The sequence below is a fragment of the Hypanus sabinus genome, chromosome 32 (genome assembly GCF_030144855.1).
Source record: "Hypanus sabinus isolate sHypSab1 chromosome 32, sHypSab1.hap1, whole genome shotgun sequence".
NCBI lineage: Eukaryota > Metazoa > Chordata > Chondrichthyes > Myliobatiformes > Dasyatidae > Hypanus > Hypanus sabinus.
In genome coordinates this window covers 4,285,970-4,309,293 of record NC_082737.1, presented here as the reverse complement: position 1 = coordinate 4,309,293, position 23,324 = coordinate 4,285,970, and the positions used below count along the sequence as shown (strand labels likewise).

The following is a 23,324-nucleotide window of genomic DNA, read 5'->3' as shown; positions in this document are numbered from 1 at the left end:
TTAAGTCTCACTGAAACCCACAGAATGTGGAAAGGTCTAGATAGGCTGAATGAGGGGAAGATTTTTCATACGGTGGGGGTAGGCATACCAGAGGGCATAGCCTCAAAACTGAGGCGCGACATTTTAGAGTAGTTAAGGAGGATTTTACTTAGTCAGAGCAGTGAATCTGTGGAATTCTCTGACACAGACGGTGGTACTAGCCAAGTCTGTGAGTATGGTTAAGGCAGAAGCTAATAGTTTGCTGATCAGTCGCGGCATTGCAGGATATGCCGAGGTGGCAGGTGCATGAGGTTGAGTGAGAACCAGGATCGGCCATGATAGAATGGTGGAGCAGACTTGATGGGGCTGAATAGTCTAATTCTGCTCCAAAAACTTACGATCTTACACTGCTAGTGTCTTACACAGTGAAGATTGACACAAAATACTTATTACATTCGGCCACTATTGTTTTGCTTTATTACTAAATTGCAAGCATCATCTTCCAGCGGTACTATATCAACTCTTGCATCGCTTTTACTCTTTATATATATGAACAACTTTTGATACATGATATTATTGGCTCACTTACTTTAATTTTTCATCTTGTCTCTCCTGTGTGATTTTTTTTGTTGTCTCCTGCTGGTTATGTAAAAGCTTTCCAATCCTCTGACTTCTTGCTATATTATATGACCCCGCTTTTGCTTTTATCAAAAACAGGAGACAAGTTGTGGATGCTGGAAATCCAAGCAACACAACAAAATGCTGGAGCTAAGTAGGAGGCCAGGCAACATATATGGGAAATAGTAAACCGTCCACGTTTGAGGCCGGGACACTTCATCAGGCCTGGGAAAAGTAAGAAGAGACGTCAGAGGAAGATGTATGGGGGGGGGGGGTGAAAGAACTCTGAGGTGTACACCATCTGGTCCAGCTGACCTATTTCCCTTAAGATCTTCTCTGTTTCCCAAGAACCTTCTCCCGAGTAATGCAACTTTACACATTCTGACCACTGACATCTGGAACTTCCATATTCATGCAAGTGTCTTCGACAATATTTATTGATGTACGATATTTATTCATATCATCTGCCATTACCTTGCAACCCCATCAAATTACTACCTGTCCAACATCATTTGCCAGTGATTTGATATCCACTTCTGTCTCTCTGTTACATGTTATATGTATCTGAAGAAAAATTTGGTACCCTCTTTAATATTACTGGCTAGCTCACCTATGTATTCCATCTTTTCATTCTTAATTATTTTAGTTGCATTCTGTTGGTCTTGAAAAGCATCCCAGTCCTCTAAATTCCTAGCAATTTTTGTTCTATGCCCACTCTTTGCTTTTATGTTGTGTTCAGTTTCTCTTACCACCCACGGTTTTGACCCCTTACCTTTAGCATACTACGTAATGTAATCTTTGTGATGTGCATATCCTGTGCCACTCGAATTGCTTCCAGAAATTCCAGCTATTGCTGCTCTGTTTTCATCCCTGCCCGTGTTCTTTTCAAATCAATTTTGACAAATTTTCTCTCATGCCTCTCTAATTCTCTGTATTCCACATCTGACTTTAGCTTCTCCTTCTCTAATGTCAGGGTGAATTTGATCGATCATATTACAATCACTTGCCCCTAAGGTTTCTTTGAACTTGAGACCTAATTTATTCCATTTCATTACAACACCCAATCCAGAATAACTGATAGCCAAGTGGGCTCAATGACAAGTTGTTCTAAAAAAAAGCATCTTGTAGGCATTCTAGGAATTCCGTCTCATGAGACCAACACCATCCTAATTTTCCTAATCACCTGCATGACAATCTGGCATGACTATTGTAACATTGCCCTTTAGGCACTCATTTTCTATCTCCCATTGTAATTTGTGAACTTCATACTAATGACTGTTTGGAGATCTCTGTACAATTCCCATCAGGACTTTTTTTTATACATTTGCTGCTCTTTAAGTCTACCCACAGATTCTGCATTTTCCAACCCTATGCCACTTCGTTCTAATTATTTTTATAATATTTTACCAACAGAGCCACAGAACCCCACTACCAGCATGTTCTTGGCTTGTTCTTGCAAGAAACATATAAGTATCTGGGAAACAAGAGGACCAGCAGATGCTAGAAACCTAGGGAAATACACACAAAATGCTGGAGGAACTCAGCATGTCAGGCAGCATCTATGGATGGGAATCAGCAATTCGGGCCAAGACCTTTCATCGGGACTCTTGGTACCTACATATCTGGAATATCAGGGAAATCAGTTCTGGAAAATAGAACTGATTTATTTGTATCACATCCACAATATTAAACTCCAGTCCATTAAAGATGAATATGCAGCAGAAGAAACTCCTCCCATGCCCAGTGACCAGGGTGCAGAATTGGCTGTGTTGAGCAGCAGCAAAAATTGCAGAGATCAGTCACTCTCGAAATTGCATTCAGCAACAGTGATGGACAAATATCCAGCATACAGCTTATTGAAACTTTCTCCCTGTGTGAACCCGGTAGTGTGTCACAACTGTAACATGCTGTAAGGTTTCACTGCTTATGTAACAGTCTCTCTGTAATGTTTTACTGCTGAGGTAATGGTTTCACTGTAGTGGCAATGTTTAGGTTACGACTAGAGATAACAGGAATTTGGAGTGCAGGTCTATCTTGTGAATCTGGAAGAGAGATTTTCATGGTCTTTTGCCGGGGAGAAATGAGAAGACACAAATGGGGAGAATGGGCCTTTTTTTTTCTTTTGTTTACTTCACTAACCAAAGTAATAATTATAAAGCTCAATCATTAAATCACATATTGTGCACTGTTTGGTATTTCAGGGTACTGATTTGTAACAGGACACATCATGCATCATCCACCAAAATAAGATCTTTAATGTTTGGCTGGGCTCGGGAGCTATCACCCCCTATATTAAGCTGCTAGCTAAAGCGAGAGATACGTAAGGTTAGAAGACTGAGTGAATCACTACCCACATTCACAGCAGGTGTATGGTGTATTGCCAGTGTGAACTCAATGATGCACAGTTGGTTGATTTGGCTGAAAGTACCTCTTCCCAAAGTCTGAACAGGAGATCGAACTCTACCCAGTATGAACTTGCTTGTGTCTCTGTAGCGGAGATGACGGACTGAATCCATTTCCACACACTGAGCAGGTGATCAGCCTCTCCCCAGTGTGAACTCACTGATGTACCTAGAGTTGACATGATGAAATGAATCACTTGCTACAATCTGAGCAGGTGAATGTCCATTTCCTTGTGTGGACAGACTGGTGAGTCAGTAGGTGAGATGATCGATTGAATCCTTTCCCACAGACTAGCAGGTGAATGGCCACTCCCCAGTGTGAACCGACCGGTGTGCTTGTAGGAGAGATGATCGAGTGAATCCTTTCCCACACTCTGAGCAGGTGAATGGCCACTCCCCAGTGTGAACTCGCTGATGTACTTTGAGTTGAGATGACTTAATGAATCCCTTCCCACAGACTGAGCAGGTGAATGGCCTCTCCCCGGTGTGAACTGACTGGTGTACTTTCAGTTGGGATGAGCAAATGAACCTTTTCCCACAGTCCGAGCAGGTAAATGGCCTCTCTCCAGTATGAACTCGCTTTTGTACCTTCACTTTAGATAAACAAGTGAATCCCTTCCCACAGTCCGAGCATGTGAACTCTCTAGTGTGAACTCTCTAGTGTGAACTCGCTGATGTAACTTCAGTTGAGATGATGAAGTGAATCCCTTCCCACAGTCTGTGCAGGTGAATGGCCTCTCTCTAGTGTGAACTCGCTGATGTACCTTCAGTTTAGATGAGCAAGTGAATCCTTTCCCACAGTCTGAGCAGGTGAATGGCCTCTCCCCAGTGTGAACTGACTGGTATCGCTGTAGGTGAGATGTCTGAGTGAATCCCTTCCCACAGTCTGAGCAGGTAAATGGTCTCTCTCCAGTGTGAACTCGCTGATGTACCTTCAATTTAGATGAGCAAGTGAATCCCTTTCCACAGTCTGAGCAGGTGAATGGCCGCTCCCCGGTGTGAATTCGCTGATGAGCCATTATGTCAGATGACCGAGTAAATGCTTCCCCACAAGTTCAGCAGACGTCCAGCCTCTGCCCAGTGTGAACTGACTGGTGTGTTCACAGGAGGGATGACCGACTTAATCCCTTCTCACACACAGAACAAGTGAATGGCCTTGTCCTCGTGTGAACTTGGTGATGTAACTTTGGTTGAAATGACCGAGTGAATCCATTCCCACTGTCTGAGCAGGTGAATGGCCTTCCCCTTCTGTAAAATGTCCGGGACACCAGTCCGTCAGATGATTGAGTGAATCCCTCCCCACAGTCTGAGTAGGAATGATGATTGAGTGAATGCCTTGCTCCACTTCTTAAATACCAAGACAGAAAAAGCAAAACTAGTGTTGTGTTCACAATCCCCAGAGACAAGTTGCTTGTCATTTTCAACCTGTAAAATAGATTTACAAAATCCATCAACATTACAGATGAGAGCATTTCAGTGTCAAGGTGTGATCTGGCATCACACTGTTACATTAAAATTCAAACTATGTAGGAGAGAGAAATTATCTTCTAACTGGGCACAGTGCTGGTATCTGGAATGACCATTAAATTCTCTGATGCTCTTCTTGTGTCTACAAGAATAGGGCATTTCTGCCATCTCCAATCTGTGACCTGGCTCAGTGTGACTATTCAGTTGATATTATTCCCTGTTTCCACTAAGCTGCATGGGTTCCTGGCCCCAACAGTAACTGAAGCACTCTCATACAAATAGCCAGCAGTGCATTCCATGCACCCACCACTCTCTGTGTAAATACCTTACCACTGACATCCCCTATTTCCAAGCAATTTAAAACTATGCCATCTCGTGTTAGCCATTTCAGAGCTGGGAAAAAACCTCTGGCTACCCAAACAATCAATGCCCTTCATTTTCTTCTACACCTAAAAAAAGGCTCTAAACATGAACAAGGAAATTATACATTGCTTTGAGGATTTGTTAGTATACAAAATTATGAAGGTAGAGATAGGGTGAATACAAGCAGCTTTTTCCACTGAGGTTGGGTGGGATGACACCAGAGGTCATGGGTAAGAGGGGAAGGTGAAAATGTAATGGGAACATTTGGAAAAGCTCTTTACTGAAATGGTCATGAGAGTGTGGAATGAGATGCCAGCACAAGTGGTGAACATGAGCCTGGTTTCACCATTTAAAGTAAGTTTGGATGGTAAGGGTATGGAGGGCGATGGTCCCGGTGCAGGTAGTTGCATTAGACAGTTTAAATGATTTTTCAGCATTGAGTAGATGGGCCAGATAGCCTGTTTCACATTGAACATCTCCATGTTTCTATGACAAAGAAGCTGGCCAAACTTGTTTGGAACGGAACAGGTAGGAGTGACTACACAGCAGAAATGGCTGGAGTTTCTGGGAACAGCTCGAGAGCTGAGTGATAGACACATCACAAAGAGGTGGAAGCATTGGAAAGGCAGGAGGACACAACCATGGATGAAATGAGAAGCCAAAGCCAACATAAAAGCCAAAGAGAGGGAAAACAAAAGAGAAAAATATATTGGGAAGATAATAGAAACCAACAGAAGATGACTAATGAAAAGTCAGATGAGCTCAGGGCCTGGAATTATGATTCATTAAGAGTCATTAATGAGTCTTGGTAGCACCCAACAGTCTGAGGCATTTAGAGGAACAAAATATCTGGGGCCTCAATATCTCCTGAAAGCCAAGGTACCCTGAAACAGTTACTTTTCAACTTTTATTTTGGAAGGCACATACAAACTCTACACCATCAGAATTTCATTTTTGAAGGCCTCCCACTTACCAAGAACTTTCCAGAAAACAGCCTGTCCCAAACCACACCTGTCAGATCCTTTCTGATACCATCAGAATTGACCTTTCTCCAAATTAGAATCTTAATCCATGGTCCAGACCCTTTCAATTTCATGGCAATATGATCACGAATTGCTGTCACTAGCCCTGGATCATTTCCTAACAGCTTATTGCTCACGTCAGGAATTCTACGTACTAGATTAAGGGCACATTTGACAAACTCTACCCCATCTAGTCCTTTTACAGTATGGGAGTCCCGGTCAATATATGTAAAGTTAAAATCACTTACATCAACCTTTGTTTCTTGGCATTGTGTGCGATCTCTCTACAAATGTATTCTCCAAATCCCTCAGAATGTTGGGTGCAACTAAATAATAGCTACAATATCATAATTATCTTTCCTGAGCTCATCTGGCTTTCCTACAATGATGCTTGCAGTGTGATATACACAGCTCAGCAAATTCATCACACCATGCTCAAATGTTTGATTGCTGACTCTGCCTGAGGTCTGACCAATATCTGACTTATGTTAAGAAAAATACCTCTCCCTCATTGTAACAGAAACAAAGGAGCTGATTGAGGATGACAAGAGCAATGCAGACAGGCTAATCCCTATTGACATCAATGAATCTGGGGTTGAGAGGGTGAACAGATTTAAGTTCCTTGGCATAAACAATCACCAAGGATATCACATGGTGTGTATATACCGCTATGTTGTGAAAAACAGCACAGCAGCATCTCTTTCACCTCAGAAGGTTGAAGAAGTTTGAGATGAGTCCCCAAATCCTAAGAACTTTCTGCAGGCACACAATTCCGAGCATCCTGACTGGCTGCATCACTGCCTGGTACGGGAACTGTACTTCCCTTAATTGCAGGAACCTGTCGAGAGTGGTGTGAACTTCCCACTATTCAGGACATTTATACAGACAGGTGTGTAAAAAGTGCCCAAAGGATATTGAGGACCCAATTCACCAGAACAAGAAACTGTTCCTGCTGCTACCATCCAGGAAATGGTACCACAGCAAAAGGACCATCATGCTCCAGGACATCATCTTCCACCAAGCCATCAGACTGATTAATTGATTTACATGTTCTACTGACTGTCTTATGCATACTATTTATTAAAAATTACTATAAATTACACATTGCACATTTAGACAGAGATGTAACAAAATGACCTACTCCTCATGTATATGAAGTATGTATGTAACATTTAGACCGAGATGTAAGAAAATGACCTACTCCTCATGTATATGAAGTATGTATGTAATAAAGTCAAATCAATTCCACCTTCTCCACCATCTGTTCTGTCATTCTGGCTCCCACTCCTCTTGCAACTTATACATCACCACCTCTCTCCACACTAGCGCTAGCAAGCCTTACCATAAGGATATTCATTGCCTCTCGCTCTGTTCCCCCAACTAACATATCCCCTATCACCCCTTTGACTTTCCTCTGCCAGGTAATCCTGCCCAACAGTTTCTGTTGTTGTGTGGGATGGCCACAAGAGTATTCTGTGAGGGCTGTTTAACGTCATCCCCTTCCTAACTCACACCCAGTTTGCTGTGTCCTGCACCTTGCAAGTAACTCACCTATCTTTATGTTATATCTATCACCGCTTCTGATTCCCAGCTGATCCAGATTTCATCCATTTCCAGTTCAAACTCCTTAAAGTGCAGGGTTACAAGTTGCAGCTGGAAGCATATCTTGTAGGTGAGGGCATTAGGGACACTGGAGGTCTCCCCACCTTCCCACCAATGCCCCCTTTAGGTTGTAGTGACCAGTGTGCACATAAATCTTGTACTGTGAATTTTTTTTCCAAGTGGCTTGTGCAGAATGATTATTATCTAGAGAGGTATTCATTTTAACAACTAACAAAGCATTGTCAATAAGAACTTTGATCTCCTCTTAGTTGGATCAAGTTCCTCTGCACTCACACAACCTATGCAACAGACTTGGTGGGCGTACCAGTTCAAATAACATCTTGAAATAGTAATGTATGGGGGTTACTATCTATAAATATATGGATATAACCTGACTAAGTAAGTCCACTTGTCAGATGGTGGCAGGGCTTACGTGCCTTCCCTTTGACAATTGGGTCTCTAACTCCTGCAGGAGAATGCACAATAAACTGTGGTGATGATAAGAAGCTGGTCTCCCTAGTTTTATTCAGATTCAACTTTAACATTTGGCATCACAAACAGGATGCGAATATAGGGAGTGCCAAGCAGATGGGCTGAGAAAGCTGCTGGACCACTCCGGGGACTGCGGAGTCCAAGAGGGCACCCAAAAGGTATTTTACCTTTTGTCACTCTCTGTTCGTTCCTTTCGAGGTATGGTCCTTCATTCAAGGCTGATTGGGAATCGGGAAAGTATCATATAAGGTAGGCAAAATTTTTACTAAGTGGGCAGGAGGTGGTACCTGGTAAATTTTACTAAGTGGGCAGGAGGCGGTACTGTGTAAATTTTACTAAGTGGGCAGGGAGTACAGGGTAAATTTATCAATTTAGCAGTAGGTGCCAGCCGGGTAAATTTATCTGAATGTTAATTGAGCAGGAGGCTTTTTGCTGGGTAAATTACTTAGAAAAATGGGTCAATTGCAGGAGAGTGATATGAGTGGGACAGGAGCAGCCCTACACAATTTTTGTGAGAGTTTTCTACACAAGGAAAGATACTTGTGAATTTGAATGCAGCGCTCAATAAGAAATTGGGGAACAAAATGTGGCCACTGGGGGGATCCTGGGATATTACCACATGAAAACAAGCAGTAAATTTGACATGGAAATAGAACTGTGGAAAGAAGTAGAAATTGTTGAACAGGGAATTGAAGGAAATTGCAGATGTAAAGTGGAACAGTATAATATTTGCAAGTTGGAGGAATGATGCATGTGAGAAAGGGATAGAGGTATGTACTGCAGAAGTAACGCCAAAGGTTGGGAAACGCTAAAAGTGGAGCGTGAATGGGTTCCTTTGGCACCGAAAGTGACAGCAGGAAAAACAACGTAATCAAACCAAGGCCGGTCTAGATATGAGAAGGGCAGGAATGTCAGTCTGAACGTCACTAAAAGCGGAGTATTAATGAGTGGATGGGTGCCGAAAATGAGAGCAGAAAAAACAACGTGATCAAACCAAGGGCGGCCTAGATAGGAGAGAAGGGCAGGAACGTCAGTCTGAAGTTCAAACTGATAGGGAAACAAGGGATCCAGAACCCATGTCTGGCATACTGACCCTGTTTGAGGGCAATGACCGTGATGAGGAGTGTATAATGTGATCTTGCAAGATTTATTCAGTCTCTGTTGCATGATTCTGTCAGCTGATGAGGGGCGGAAATGAAAGGCAGAATTGAGATACCAAACCTGTCAGGAGTTACAGGCGGGAAACCATAATGTGAATGAACAGATGCACCAGGTTATTCAAGTCTTGGAAAGGGCTCTCCAGCAACCTGTAAACATCACCAGAGTACTTCAAAGCAAACCTAAGCCTGGAGAATCGGGACCAGACTGTTGGGAGTGATTTATGGCCTGTTACGGCACTTTCACAGCAGACAAGAGTCTTTAATAATGGGAATCCATACCACCAGTTTAATGCCTTACTGCTCCAATGCTTTCCAACTAAGTTAGCCAACATGATTAAAACAAATAATTTGGATTGGGCTGACAAAGACCGAAATGCAATGTGTTGAGCTTTGACATATTATTGGGACCCAGCTTTGGAATCCTGTTCAACCCCGAAGGGAACTAATATTAAAGTTGAATATGTTCAGCAGGAAGAAGGACGCAAGCAGGCTATATCCGGGGATCAGAAATGGGAACAAAAACCTATCAAGGGACAGGTGGGGACAACAACCCGTTTAGAAATTGACAAAAAAGGATGCTTCCTACCGTGAGTACTACCCCTCAGGAAGAGCCCAATGTAACATTGCAAGTTGCTGGAAGTCCTGTTCCATTTATGATTGATATGGAGGCAACCACAACCTCTCTCAATCAGGAAATACTATCGGAAAAGTGACAATCACTCTGTCTAGGTTTGAAGGCATGGAACATACGTATTCACGTACCCAGCCACTGCAGGTGGAATTTCAGGGGGACCCAGTGTGCAGCTTCATTTACAGTCACCACCAGTCGGGGGTGTAATCTAGCAGGGAGAGACTTGCTCTGTCCATTGGAAGTCGAGATTCTATGCACAGGCAAGGGTATCACCCTGGACCAGTGAACTACCGACAGGTTCCCCAGTTACCGACCCCCAGTGGTGGGCACTTAATTTGGACTCTCTTCGTTTGAACCCCCCCCCCCCCCCCACCAGCAACCGACTCTCATGTGACTCTGTGCTATGACCCTACAGGGTGCTCAGCTGAGGAAAACCAATATTGTTCACCCCTTGAGGGACAGAAGTTCCCAGTCACAGTGATTGGAGAGTTTAAAGGAAAAGAGGGCAGTGCATTCCTGGTGGAAGCTCCGGATTTCCTTTGGCGAGAGACAGGACTGGTGGCTCTCCATACAACCATTATGGATTGCCCTGGGTTCAAACCAAAGACCCTGGGTTCCTTGCCTACATCCTGATGAAAGAAGCCTCCAGCACCGAGGGAGACTGGCAATACTTGGTTGCAGGCCAATTCCGATACTGGAAGGAACATCTGGTAAGACACTCTTTTAATTTTGACTGATTCCAAGATATAGTACCCCATCTCTGGGCAATTTCAGGCCATGAAGTCAGCCACACCAACTGACCCCCGTCCAGATCACCATGAAAGAAGGACAGACTCTCCCATCCATTCCGCAATTCTCCTTCAACCCCAAGGCAATGTTTTATGAGGATGTAAGCTCTTTAGTGGATGCAGCAGGGAAACGATATTCTGGATATGCGATAGTGATGGACAGAGAAATAGCTGAGCAGGCCTCTTTTGAAGCAGCTGTCACCATCCAGAAGGCTGAGCTTTTTGCTCTGACTCCTGCCTGTATCCTAGCCATAGACAAAAGTGGAAACATTTACACAGACTCCCGTTATGCATTTGAAGTTGTACATTATAGGAAGGATGTGGACGCTATGGAGAGAGTGCAGAGGAGATTTACCAGGATGTTGCCTGGTTTGGAGAACAAGCAAGGTTAGCAGAGCTGGGACTTTTCTCCTTGGAGCGCAGAAGAATGAGAGGGGACTTGATAGAGGTCTACCAGACTATGAGATGCATAGATAGGGTGGATGGTCAGTACCTGTTTCCCAGGGCACCAATAGCAAACATCAGAGGGCATATGTACAAAATTAAGAGATGGGAGTTTAGGGGAGACGTCAGGGGTAAGTATTTTTTACATAGATTGTTGTGAGTGCCTGGAATGACTTGACAGGGTTGGTGGTGGAGGTTAAAACATCAGGGGTTTTTGAGAGCCTCTTGGACCAGCACATGTAAGAAAAGTAGAGGGTTGTGGGGTAGTGTGGGCTTTTTTTAGGGATTATAAGGGTTGGCACAACATGGAGGGCTGAAGGGCCTGTACTGTGCTGTAATGTTCTATGGTTCTGTGACTACAGGGCTGTCTGGGAGCAAGGGGATTCATGACTTCCTCTGGCCACCCCATTAGTAAACAACATACTCACCACTCTAGAGCTACCTCAAGTTCTGGCTATTATTAAATGTGTGGCCCACACCCGCATGTCTGAATGGATCACTAAAGGCAATGCTTTAGCTAATAAGACAGCAAAAAGTGAGGCACAATCCTCAGTAGCTGTCGTCCCCCTCTGGTTCCCGTCAAGGAACACTGTGTGACTTAAGCAGAAAGGGTTTGCCAGACATGTGTGAGGTACTTTTCAGGGGTATGTCTCTGAAGAGGAACGCAAACTATGGTCCCAGATGGGGTGCCAGAAAGACCCCAGCATAGGTTTCTGACCACCCCAGTGGGACAGGTTTGGGTTCCTACACAGTCTTTACCAATATTGGTCAATTAGATGCATAATTGTACACACCTGGGGAAGAAGGGAGTGGTTGGTAACCTGTACCCTGCACACTGGGTATGACTGCCTTGACAGGTGGACCTTTTTTTGGGTCTACAAGTTGGTGTTATTGAATTGACAAGAGTACACATCTATAGATACTGCTTAGTTATTATGGATGTGTTCAGTAGATGGATTGAAGCTATTCCAAATACCAATAATACCGATATAACTGGTGTGAAGGTATTATTATGGGAAATAATTCCCAGAAATCGCCTGCTAGAGATGCTGAGCTCTGACAATGGCCTACACTTTAGGGTGAAAGTAAATGAAGAGGTATGTAACAAACTAGCTATCAAGCAACATTTCCACTGTGTACACCACCCACGGGCCGCTGGCATAGTGGAAAGAGCCAATGGCATGCTGAAGAGAAAATTGACCTAACTAACAGCAGAGACTGGACTCGCTTGGCTGAAGGTCCTACTGTTACCCTATTCCACATGAGGGTCACCCCACAGGGGAAAAACAGGATTGTCACCAGCTGAAATCATTTATGGATGACCCATGAGGACACCCTGGGGACCAAGACCTTGTGTACCATTGCTCCCAGGAAGTGTACCAGCAAAATTGGATATGTGAACCCTCAGGGAAGAGATGAGGAAATATATATGCCAACTAAACAAACATTTCCAAGCATTACATTCACAGGAATGACAGACTTACAAGGAAGAGAACTACCCCACAGAGGGGAGTAACAATCCCAGAATAGAACCTGAGAATTTTGTCCTGATCAAGAACTGGGATCAAGGGAAACTTGGACCTTGGCGGAGAGGACCATATCAGGTGTGACTGACCACTCCCACGGCTGTAAAACTGAAGGGGCAATCTCGGTGGATACATCAAACAGACTACAAACGTGTTACTGAAAGAACTGAGGAGAAGGACTTTCTCAGACTAAAGGAAAAATTATTGGTTGATAGTGGTGTGATGAATCCCTAGGTTTCTTGCCGTGGACTGTCATTTTATGAGAGGGTGCCTGAGTGACGTCAGCCGCTGGCTTTCTCGGCTGCTGTTTGATTCTTATTGAGAGAGAGGGAGGGGTGGAACTATTTGACTCTGCAGCGTGTTTACACTTGCTCACAGCTTGTATTTACATAGCTCACAGTTTGCTTTATTTAAGCAAGAACAGTCACAGACACACAGTCAGACGGAGAGAAAGAAAGAAGATGGAAGGTTCAAAACAAAGGACCAAGTGGCCGAAGTTTGCTGTTTGGACTCTCCTGTGCCCACAAGGGTGGGTTGATTATTGATCCAGCCTATACTGAATGTGTGATTGTCACTTTGGCTTGATCCAAACCATGCCTCCTATATATCACCCCCCCCCCCGACCTTAAATTCCTCCATATACCTGTCTAGTAGTCTCTTAAACTTCACTAGTGTATCTGTCTCCACCACTGACTCAGGCAGTGCATTCCACGCACCAACCACTCTCTGAGTGAAAAACCTTCCTCCAATATCCCCCTTGAACTTCCCTCCCCTTACCTTAAAGCCATGTCCTCTTGTACTGAGCAGTGGTGCCCTGGAGAAGAGGCGCTGGCTGTCCACTCTATCTATTCCTCTTAATAACTTGAATACCTCCATCATGTCTCCCCTCATCCTCCTTCCCTCCAAAGAGTAAAGCCCTGGCTCCCTTAATCTCTGATCATAATCCATACACTATAAACCAGGCAACATCCTAGTAAATCTCCTCTGTACCCTTTACAATGCTTTCACATCCTTCCTGCAGTGAGGCGACCAGAACTGGACACAGTACTCCAAGCATGGCCTAACCAGAGTTTTATACAGCTGCATCATTACAAAGTACCTCTTAAACTCTATCCCTTGACTTATTAAAGCTAACACCCCATAAGCTTTCTTAACTACCCTATCTACCTGTGAGGCAACTTTCAGGGATCTGTGGACATGTACCCCCAGGTCTCTCTGCTCCTCCACACTACCAAGTATCCTGCCATTTACTTTATACTCTGCCTTGGAGTTTGTCCTTGGAGTGTGACCACCTCACACTTGTCCAGGTTGAACTCCATCTGCCACTTCTCAGCTCACTTCTGCATCCTATCAATGTCTCTCTGCAATCTTTGACAATCCTCTACACTATCTACAATACCAGCAACATTTGTGTCATCTGCAAACTTGCCAACCCACCCTTCTACCCCCAAATCCAAGTTGTAAATAAAAATCACAAAAAGTTGAGGTCCCAGAACAAATCCTTGTGGGACACCACTAGTCACAACCCTGCACTCTGAATGTACTGCCTCCACCACGACTCTCTGCCTTCTGCAGGCAAGCCAATTCTGAATCCACCTGGGCAAACTTCCCTGGATCCCATGCTTTCTGGATTTCTGAATAAGCCTACCGTGTGTAATCTTGTCAAATGCCCTACTAAAATCCACGTAGATCACATCCACTGCACTGCCCTCATCTATATGCCTGGTCACCTCCTCAAAGAACTCTATCAGGCTCGTTAGGCACGATCTGCCCTTCACAAAGCCATGCCGACTGTCCCTCATCAGACTATGATTCTCTAAATGCCCATAGATCCTCTCTCTAAGAATCTTATTGAACAGCTTTCCCACCACAGACTCACTGGTCTATAATTACCCAGACTATCCCTACCACCTATTTTGAACAAGGGGACAACATTCGTCTCCTTCCAATTCTCCGGTACCATTCCCATGGACAACTAGGTCATAAAGATCCTAGCCAGAGGCCCAGCAAACTCTTCCCTCACCTCGTGGACCAGCCTGGGGAATATTCCGTCAGGCCCCGGGAACTAATGTATTTTAACAATTCCAACACCTCCTCTCCCTTAATATCAACATGCAACAGAACATCAACCTCACTCATCTTGTCCTCACTGTCATCAAGTTCCCCCTCATTGGTGAATACCGAAGAGAAGTATTCATTGAGGACCTCGCTCACTTCCACAGCCTCCAGGCACATCTTCCCACTTTTATCTCTAATCGGTCCTACCTTCATTCTTGTCATCCTTTTGTTCTTCATATAAATGAAGAATGCCTTGGGGTTTACCTTTACCCTACTCACCCTTCTCATGCCCCCTTCTTGCTCTTCTCAGACCCTTCTTAAGCTCCTTTCTTGCTACCCTATATTCCTCAATAGACCCATCTGATCCTTGCTTCCTAAACATCATGTATGCTGCATTCTTCCACCTGACTAGATTTTCCACCTCACTTGTCACCCATGGTTCCTTCACCCTACCATTCTTTATCTTCCTCACCAGGACAAATTTATCCCTAACATCCTGTAAGAGATCCTTAAACAGCATGTGGTTACATGTCCATAGCACATTTCCCAACAAAAACATCCTCCCAATTAACACCCGCAAGTTCTAGCCTTATAGCCTCATAATTCACCCTTCCCCAATTAAAAACTTTCCTGCCCTGTCTGATTCTATCCTGTTCCATGATAATGCTGAAGGCCAGGGAGCAGTGATCACTGTCCACCTGATGCTCACCCACTGACAGATCTATGACTTAACCCGGTTTGTTACCCAATACTAGATCTAGTATGGCATTTCCCCTAGTTGGCCTGTCAACATCCTGTCCAGGAATCCATCCTGGACATAGTTAAACTCTGCCCCATCTAACCTCTTGGAACTAATCAAGTGCCAATCAATATTAGGGAAATTAAAGTCACCCATGATAACAACCCTGTTATTTTTGCACTTTTCCAAAATCTGCTCCTTGGTATCTCTGCTGCTACCAGGGGGCCAATGGAATACTCCCAGTAGAATAACTGCTCCCTTCCTGTTCCCTACCACCCATACTGACTCGAGAATCTTGCAACATTACCCACCCTTTCTGTAGCTGTAATGGTATCCCTGACCAGTAATGCCACCCCTCCTCCCCGTCCGCCCCCCCCTCCCTTTTAAAGCACTGAAATTCAGGGATATTGAGAATCCATTCCTGTCCTGGTGCCAGCCAAGTCTCTGTAATGGCCACTACATAATTCCAAGTATGTATCGAAGTACACACATTAGCCCTTCTACATTAGTACCTTTACACCCTTTATTCTGCTTCTCTTTCCTCAAAGCCTCTCTACATGTTACATCTGGCTTTACACCTTGCACTTCTTTCACTGCTCTATCGCTCCTGGTCCCATCTTCCTTGCAAATTAGTTTAAACCCTCCCAAACCATGCTAGCAAACCTACCTGCAAGGATACCGCTCCCCCTCGAGTTCAGGTGCAACCCATCCAATCTGTACAGGTCTCACCTTCCCCAATGATCCAAAAATCTAAAACCCTGCCCCTTGCACCAACTCCTCAGCCACACATTCAACTGCCATTTCCTCCAATTCTTACCATCACTAGCATGTAGCACTGGCAGCAATCCTGAGAACGCCACCCTTGAGGTCCTGTTCTTCAGCCTTCTGCCTAGTTCCCAAAACACACTTCAGGACCTCATCCCTCTTCCTGCCTATGTCATTGGTACCAACATGTAACATGACTTCTGGATGCTTTCCCTCTCGTACCAGGATGTCATGCACCCGGTCAGAGACATCCTGGACCCTGGCACCCAGGAGGCAACAAACCATGCGGGCGTCCTTCTCAGGTCCACAAAATCTCCTGACTATAGAGTCTCCAATGACAACAGCTCTCCTCTTCTCCGTCCCACCCTTCTGCACCACAAGGTCAGACTCAGTGCCAGAAGCCCTGCCACCGTGGCTCACACCTGGTCGATCATCCCCGTCAACAGTATCCAGGACAGTAAACTTATTATTCAGTGGAATAATACTGCACTACCTGTCCATTCTCTTTTGCAATCCCCACACTGACTGTCACCCAATGATCTGCTTCCGGCAGCCTAGGTGTGACTGCCTCATTTTCCCTTATGAGTCGAAGGTCATCCAGCTGCTGCTCCAGATTCCTAACACGGTCTTCCAGATCGCCCAGCTGCATGCACTTTGATATTGTATTATAGCCATACAGTTGTACATATAAATGTTATAATTACTGTTGTACACTGTTTTTACCCACTGATAAGTCAGTGCTGTACTAGGTTGCTTTCTCTGTAAAAAGTTACTGCTTTTTTGATAATATAATGATCAAAAGGAGGAAATAATAAAGTATATAAAACAGTTAACACTTCCTTAAACAATAGCAGCCTGTTTGCTGATGATCAATAGATATAGTCAGCCATGTTGAGCCATATTTCTTCTTGAGTGCAGGTAGCTAGGATTTCAGGATTATTGTCTCCTTGGGCACTCATGCATTGAGATAGGACTGCTTTAGTCTGATCTGTGTGTTTAAGCCATTTTGTAATTTGTCTTTAGGCGCTGTCATAGTAAGTAACTTCATCTCCAGCCTGTCTTGTGTGGGGTGTATCTGGACAGATATATTTGTGTTGTAAGGGGAATTGTTAGTCGGTTAGTGGATTGGGGAGAAACAGTCATAGACTGTTCCTGTTTGAGCAACTAACTGAGTAAGCCACAGGTGCTTGGAATAAAGAATTTGTACTTATACAGTTTCTGAGTGACTTTATCCAGATTCGACTTCCACAGAATGGGAGTGGTTCTAAAGGGCTGGGCCTGGAGTCATTGCAACTAGGTCTGACAGACACATAAATGGTTGTTCTAGCCACATTCAGTCTCACTCCAACTATTTCCTACCTTCCCTTTTACAGGTATGTAATGTCTAAAGGACCAGTGTTTGAGTAAATGAGGCTCACCAAACTTTCTCCTGACTGAATCACTGGAAACTCCGAGTCAGATGGGTTCTCTCCACTTGAAGCCCTCAGTCCTCGGACTGGTTCACTTGTTGCTGGTCCCTCGTCTTCAGTTGTGGTTTTCTTCCAGTTGGGGTTTTTCTTCCAATAAATCTCTCACTGCAGGTCTAAATTTAACCAGAGAGATAATGAAGCACATTAACAATAAAAAGGAGAACCAAACATTTCTAGTTAATGTTACTAAGAACAAAACTCACTGCAAATTAAAAGTTGAAGGCAGATATAATGATCTCAGTAAACAATATTTTACTACCCTCACATGTCACAAAATGATATGGGATCAGAAGGAGCCATCATTCAGTCAAGAGCAGAATTAGGGGTTATTTGATCCATCTGGTCTGACCCACCATATAACCATAGCCGACTTTCATTCCAACCTCATATTCTTGCCTTCCTCCTGTAACCCTGAGCTAACTCAGCAATCATGAATATTTAATCTCTGTCATAAATGCACCCAAATTGCAGCATCAACCAACCTCTGTGGCAACAAATTCCACAGATCACACATCTTTTTGACCAATTTTTTTTCATCTCAGTTTTAAAGGGAAGCATCTTTATTCAAAGATTTTGCTGTCAGATCACAGACTCTCTGTTAAATGGAAGCATACTCTCCATGTCCAGTGTATCCTGGCTTTTCAGCATTCGGTAGGTTTACTTAATCATACCTCCCTCCACCAACACCACTGTCCCTCTGAACTCTATTGAGCTCAGAGGTCCAGAACCATCAAATACTCCTCATATTCCTGGTCATTCCTGAGATTATTCTTGTAAATCTTGTCAGCAACAAATGTACTGAACACACTTCCAGGAATAAGTGACAAATTGGTACCAGGATAATTTACAGGGAAAAGTTGTGGTTTCTTTGCCGTTCTATTATAACAGAATGAGACATTTCCATCCCAGGTGAAAACAGGTTAATTTCAGGAAATATAAACCATTCCAGGGTGAATGCTCAGCAGGTAAGGAACAGCTGTGGGGAAAGGAACAAACTTTACAATTCAGGTTGGTAATGTTTTGTCAGAATGGCTTCAAACATTTTAAATTTTTGGTGCAGATCTCCAGCAACTTCAGATTCTACTTGATTTCTACTTTGAGTGACAGACAGATGACAGTTGGCGGGGAGGGGGCAGATTGAACACCAAACTCATAGGTCTATTTCTACTGTTGTCAACACAGAACAGCACATTTCCTCATAGCCTCTCCCTGTGAGGATGGAATGGTAACTCATCCTCTCCTCAGATTAGCAGTCATTGCTTCCAAAGGAACTCCAGAAACAAACATTTGATCCCAGACCAGAAATATTTGCTCAACACCTCATAAGCTCAAGCAGCTCGATCCCCAGGTCTATTTTACTTGGATCCAAAACTGTGATACCCCAGGACCCATCCTCACAGAGTCACACAGCTGAATCTGCCACTCACTGACCCTGACACATCCGGGATGCAATCGAGGGTTTCCCCACAACCATTGTCTAGCTGCTTGAAATTTCTGCTTCATTGCAGAAAGACGACCATCCAGCCCCATCTGTAGAAGCACAAACCAAAGTCAAAGCCAAAACACCAACAGTTCCATATGCCTGGAACATAGATGACAGGATTATAGCCCAGGCACCAACTCACTCAGTACTCTTTGCTGCCAGTAATATGATGAAGTGTGTCAGACAGTCACAGTTCAAAAACTAGCACCCCCATACCAATGTACAACAGAACTGGTACCTGATGACCCTCCGGCATTCCAGCTAACAAAAACTGATTTTCAAAATAACTCAGCGAGGCCAAAGGTGTAAAAGAAAAAATCACAATTAAGGCAAGGGTTAGAGGAAAGATTGCTGATATATATCATTGAAGAGGTGTGATACAGGGTCGACCAAGGTTGACCAAGGTGGCTGCAGGGAGAAAGGAAGATGGCTGAAGGAGAGAGACTGGACAGAGGTTGAACAAGGTGGGCAGGGATGAGCAGATGGAATCAGCTGGGAGAAGGAATCAAGGACGATCAATGATGGTTCTCCAGCAATACACAGATACTGAATTAATAGTGCATACTAATGTATAAAAGATCTTAAAATGACAAAGTTAGAACAAACAATAAGAATCTTGCCATATATACTTAGACCCTCACCAAATTTTTATCAACACACCATAGAAAGTTTTGATCTGGATACTTCACGCTCTGCTGGGAACTGCTCTGCTCGTGACTGTGAGGAACTGCAGAGACCTTTGGATACAGATCAGCACATCACAGAATTCATTATTCCCCCTTCCCAGTCCCTCGGTAAAGCAGGCAGTGGAATCAAAGATCCCCACAACCTGGGTCATTCTCCTTTCTCACCCACCCCAATCTGGGAGAAGACAACAGCCATAAAGCTCAAGGACAAATGCAAGGAGCCTCAGGAAGCGAGGCGAGTTGGGGGAAGTTAATGGGACCCAGTGGCCAACATCAGATTCCCCAACACAACATGGAGAGAGATCACCACCTATCTGGGGACTGTATACGCACACCAATAGACCTTGCGTCACAAAACGGAGGGCGGGGCAGATCTCCGGTAAAAGCTGTTGTCAGGACTTCCATTTCAACTCTGAGGAAATAGACAGCATGGCTCCTGGTTTGAATCGTTCAATGTAGGTTCGAAGAAGTCTACACATTTTTGATGAGCCCAGATAATTGGAAAATAAATGAGTAATTGCCACTCAGTTCGGGGCTCACGGCCAACATCAGATATCCCCGATCGGGATTGGTCTGAATACTCAACGACCACACTGTCGGCCCGCAGACAGTGATCCCGGGCACCTGGCTCCCCAACCCAGGAAGTGAGGCCCCTTCCCGATCCACTTCAGCACTGAGCGGAAAGGAAAACACCGCCCATCCGGAGACAGTGAGCATGCGCGAAGTGATTGTTGCATCATCCGGACAGTGGAGACTCAGAAACAGATGCACAGATGCTGCCCATCTGTGGTTAAATGGGACCGGCAAGCAGGATCACGTGACCAGTTGGGGTCTCCCACCCCAGGCAGAGCACTCCAGCTACCCACCACGCTGTGGAAAGAGACAAACTTTCCCTTCACATCTCCTCTTACCTTAAACGTATTAGACATTTCAAGCCCCAGGAAAAATATATCATCTGTCCACTCAGTAACAGAATCAGGTTTGCTATCACTGGCATGTGTCGTGAAATTTGTTAACTTTGCAGCAGCAGATCAATGCAATACATAATATAGAACAAAAAAAATGAATTAAAATAATAAAAATAAATAACTAAATCAATTACAGTACACATATATCTGGGACCCTTACTCTTCGTGATTTTTATAAATCACCTGAATGAGGAAGTGAAGGGATGAGTTAGTAAATTTGCTGATGCTACAAAGGTTGGGGTGTTGTGGATAGTGTGGCGGACTGTCAGAGCTTACAGCAGGATATTGATAGGATGCATAACTGGGGCTGAGAATTGGCAAATGGTGTTCAACCCTGTTAAGTGTGAAGTAGTTCATTTTGTTAGGTCAAACATGATGGCAGAATATAGCATTAATGGTAAAACTCTTGGCAGAGTGGATGATCAGAGGAATCTTGGGTCCCAGTCCATAGGACACTGAAAGTTGTTATGCAGGTTGACTCAGCGGTTAAGAAGGCGTACGGTGCATTGAACTTCATCAATCATGGGGTTGAGTTTAGGAGCCGAGAGGTAATGTTGCAGCTTTATAGGAACCTGGTCACACCCCACTGTGCTTAATTCTGGTTGCCTCACTACAGGAAGAATGTGGAAACCTTAGAAAGGGGACAGAGAATATTTACAAGGATGTTGCCTGGATTGGGGAGCATGCCTTATGAGAACAGGTTGAGTGAACTCAGCCTTTTCTCCTTGGAGCATCAGAGGATGAGAGGTGTTTAAGATTATGAGTGGCATTGATCGTGTGGATAGTCAGAAGCTTTTTCCCAGGGCTAAAATGGTTACTACAAGTGTACCCAGCTTTAAGGTGCTGGGGGGTAGGTACAGAGGAGAAGTCAGGGGTAAGTTTTTTACTCAGAGAGTGGTGAATGCTTGGAATGGGCTGCCAGCAATGGTGATGGATGTGGGTGCAAAATGGTCTTTTAAGATAATTTTGGATAGGTACCTGGAGACACTAGAGAAAAATAGAGAAAAACTAGCTTAGAAAAATAGAGGGCTATTGTAATGTAGGCTTTCTATGTTTCTATGAATAGATTAATAGATTAAAAATCATGCAAGAAGCAGAAATGCTATATATTTTCAAAATGAGGTAGTGTTCAAGGTTTCAATGTCCATTTAGCAATTGGATGGCAGAGGGGAAGAAACAGATCCTGAGTTACTAAGTGTGTGCCTTCAGCTTCTGTACCTCCCTATCTGATGGTAACAGTGAGAAATGGACGCTGCCTTTCTGAGACACTGCTTCTGATCCTCTGGTAATCTTATAAATGTCTATCCAGTCTCACCCCAGCCACGGCTCCAGACAAAACACAGATTTGTCCGACCTCTCGTTATAGCTCATGCCGTCCAATCCAGGCAATATCCTGATCAACCTCTTCAGCACCTTCCCTAAAGCCCCGACATCCTTCCACGAATGGGGGCGAGCAGAACGGAATGAAACACTCCAGATGTGGTCAAACTGATTTTATAAAGCTGCAACACAACTTCCCAACTTCCGAACACAATGCATCAACTGATAAAGGCAACCATGCCATTTGCCTTCTTAACCACCCGATCAATCTGTGCAGTCTCTTTCAGGGAGCGATGAACTTGGACTCCAAGATCCCTCAGATCATCAAAGTCTTGCATTTAACAGTGTACTGTCTCTTTTCATTCCATCTACCGAGCTGCCAAGATGATCATCACTAATCACACCTCACTGAGTTGTCTCAGGACATGCTGAATTTATTTCCAAGTGCACAAGTAGGGGAAGTACAGGTACAGAGAAACACTGACTCGTAGCAGCATCACAGGCAAGTACATTCAGATAACACACGCAACATAAATTATACAATTCTCTATCAGTAAAAATATAGAAACATGTTTTACTTCATCCTATTGATAGGACCAGAACGAAAGGGGCTGAGCGGCGGCTCATCTCAGACGGTTCAGTGTGAACGTCTGACAACCCAGACCAACCCCGGCAGATTCAGTGAAGGAAGCGAGGCGAGGCCGCCAGTTCGAAAAGTTTCATCTCTCCGCCTTCAGGTTTAACCGATCACCTTGTGTTTCTCTCTCCCTTCCCCACCTCCCACCATTTATTCTCCAGTCCTGCCGAAGGGTTTCGGCCGGTAACGTCTACTGTTCTCTTTTCCGAGATGCTGCCCGGCCTGTTGAGTTCCTCCAGCATTTTGTGCGTGTTGCTCGCATTTCCAGCATCTGCAGACTTTCTCTTGTTTGAGATCGGGAAAGTTAACTCACTACCCAACATCAGACCTCTCCGTTCGGAACCGGCTTCAATACTCACCGAAGGGAAATTGTTGGTGTTGCCCCGCAAAGAATAATCCGTTCCTGGCTCCCCGCCACAGTGGAAAGGACCCCTCCCGATCCTGAGCCCGATCGTTCCACCAACCCACTTCCGCATAGGGCGAAAAACAACAGGAGCCCATCCCGGACTGAGCATGCGCGATGTAAAATTTCCGTCATCAGAGTGGTGGGCGGGGCCGAGGAAACAGACCCGGAGGTGTTGCCGATCCGCGGTAAAACGGGATCACCTGACGGTGGAGGTTCTCCCTCGCGACCCGGAGACTCCGTTCCTCGACCCCCTCACGCTGCCCACATTTCGCACGTCATTTCATTAGTTCCCTATATTA

General features: G+C 44.5%; 1 protein-coding gene across 1 annotated transcript; it reads right to left on the bottom strand.

The window, feature by feature from the left end:
• Positions 1–433: 433 nt before the first annotated feature.
• LOC132384414 (zinc finger protein 239-like) lies at positions 434–23,110 on the bottom strand. Its single transcript, XM_059955544.1, has 3 exons — positions 22,979–23,110; positions 17,475–17,638; positions 434–4,424 (listed from the first exon to the last, which is right to left on the bottom strand). The coding sequence occupies exon 3, from the start codon at positions 4,016–4,018 to the stop codon at positions 3,590–3,592; it is 429 nt and encodes a 142-aa protein (XP_059811527.1). The 5' UTR covers positions 4,019–4,424; positions 17,475–17,638; positions 22,979–23,110; the 3' UTR covers positions 434–3,589.
• Between the last annotated feature and the right edge of the window lie 214 nt (positions 23,111–23,324).

Excerpts from the sequence above, each read along its gene's own strand:
- LOC132384414 (XM_059955544.1), bottom strand. The coding sequence starts at position 4,018 with ATGGCTCATCAGCGAATTCACACCGGGGAGCGGCCATTCACCTGCTCA.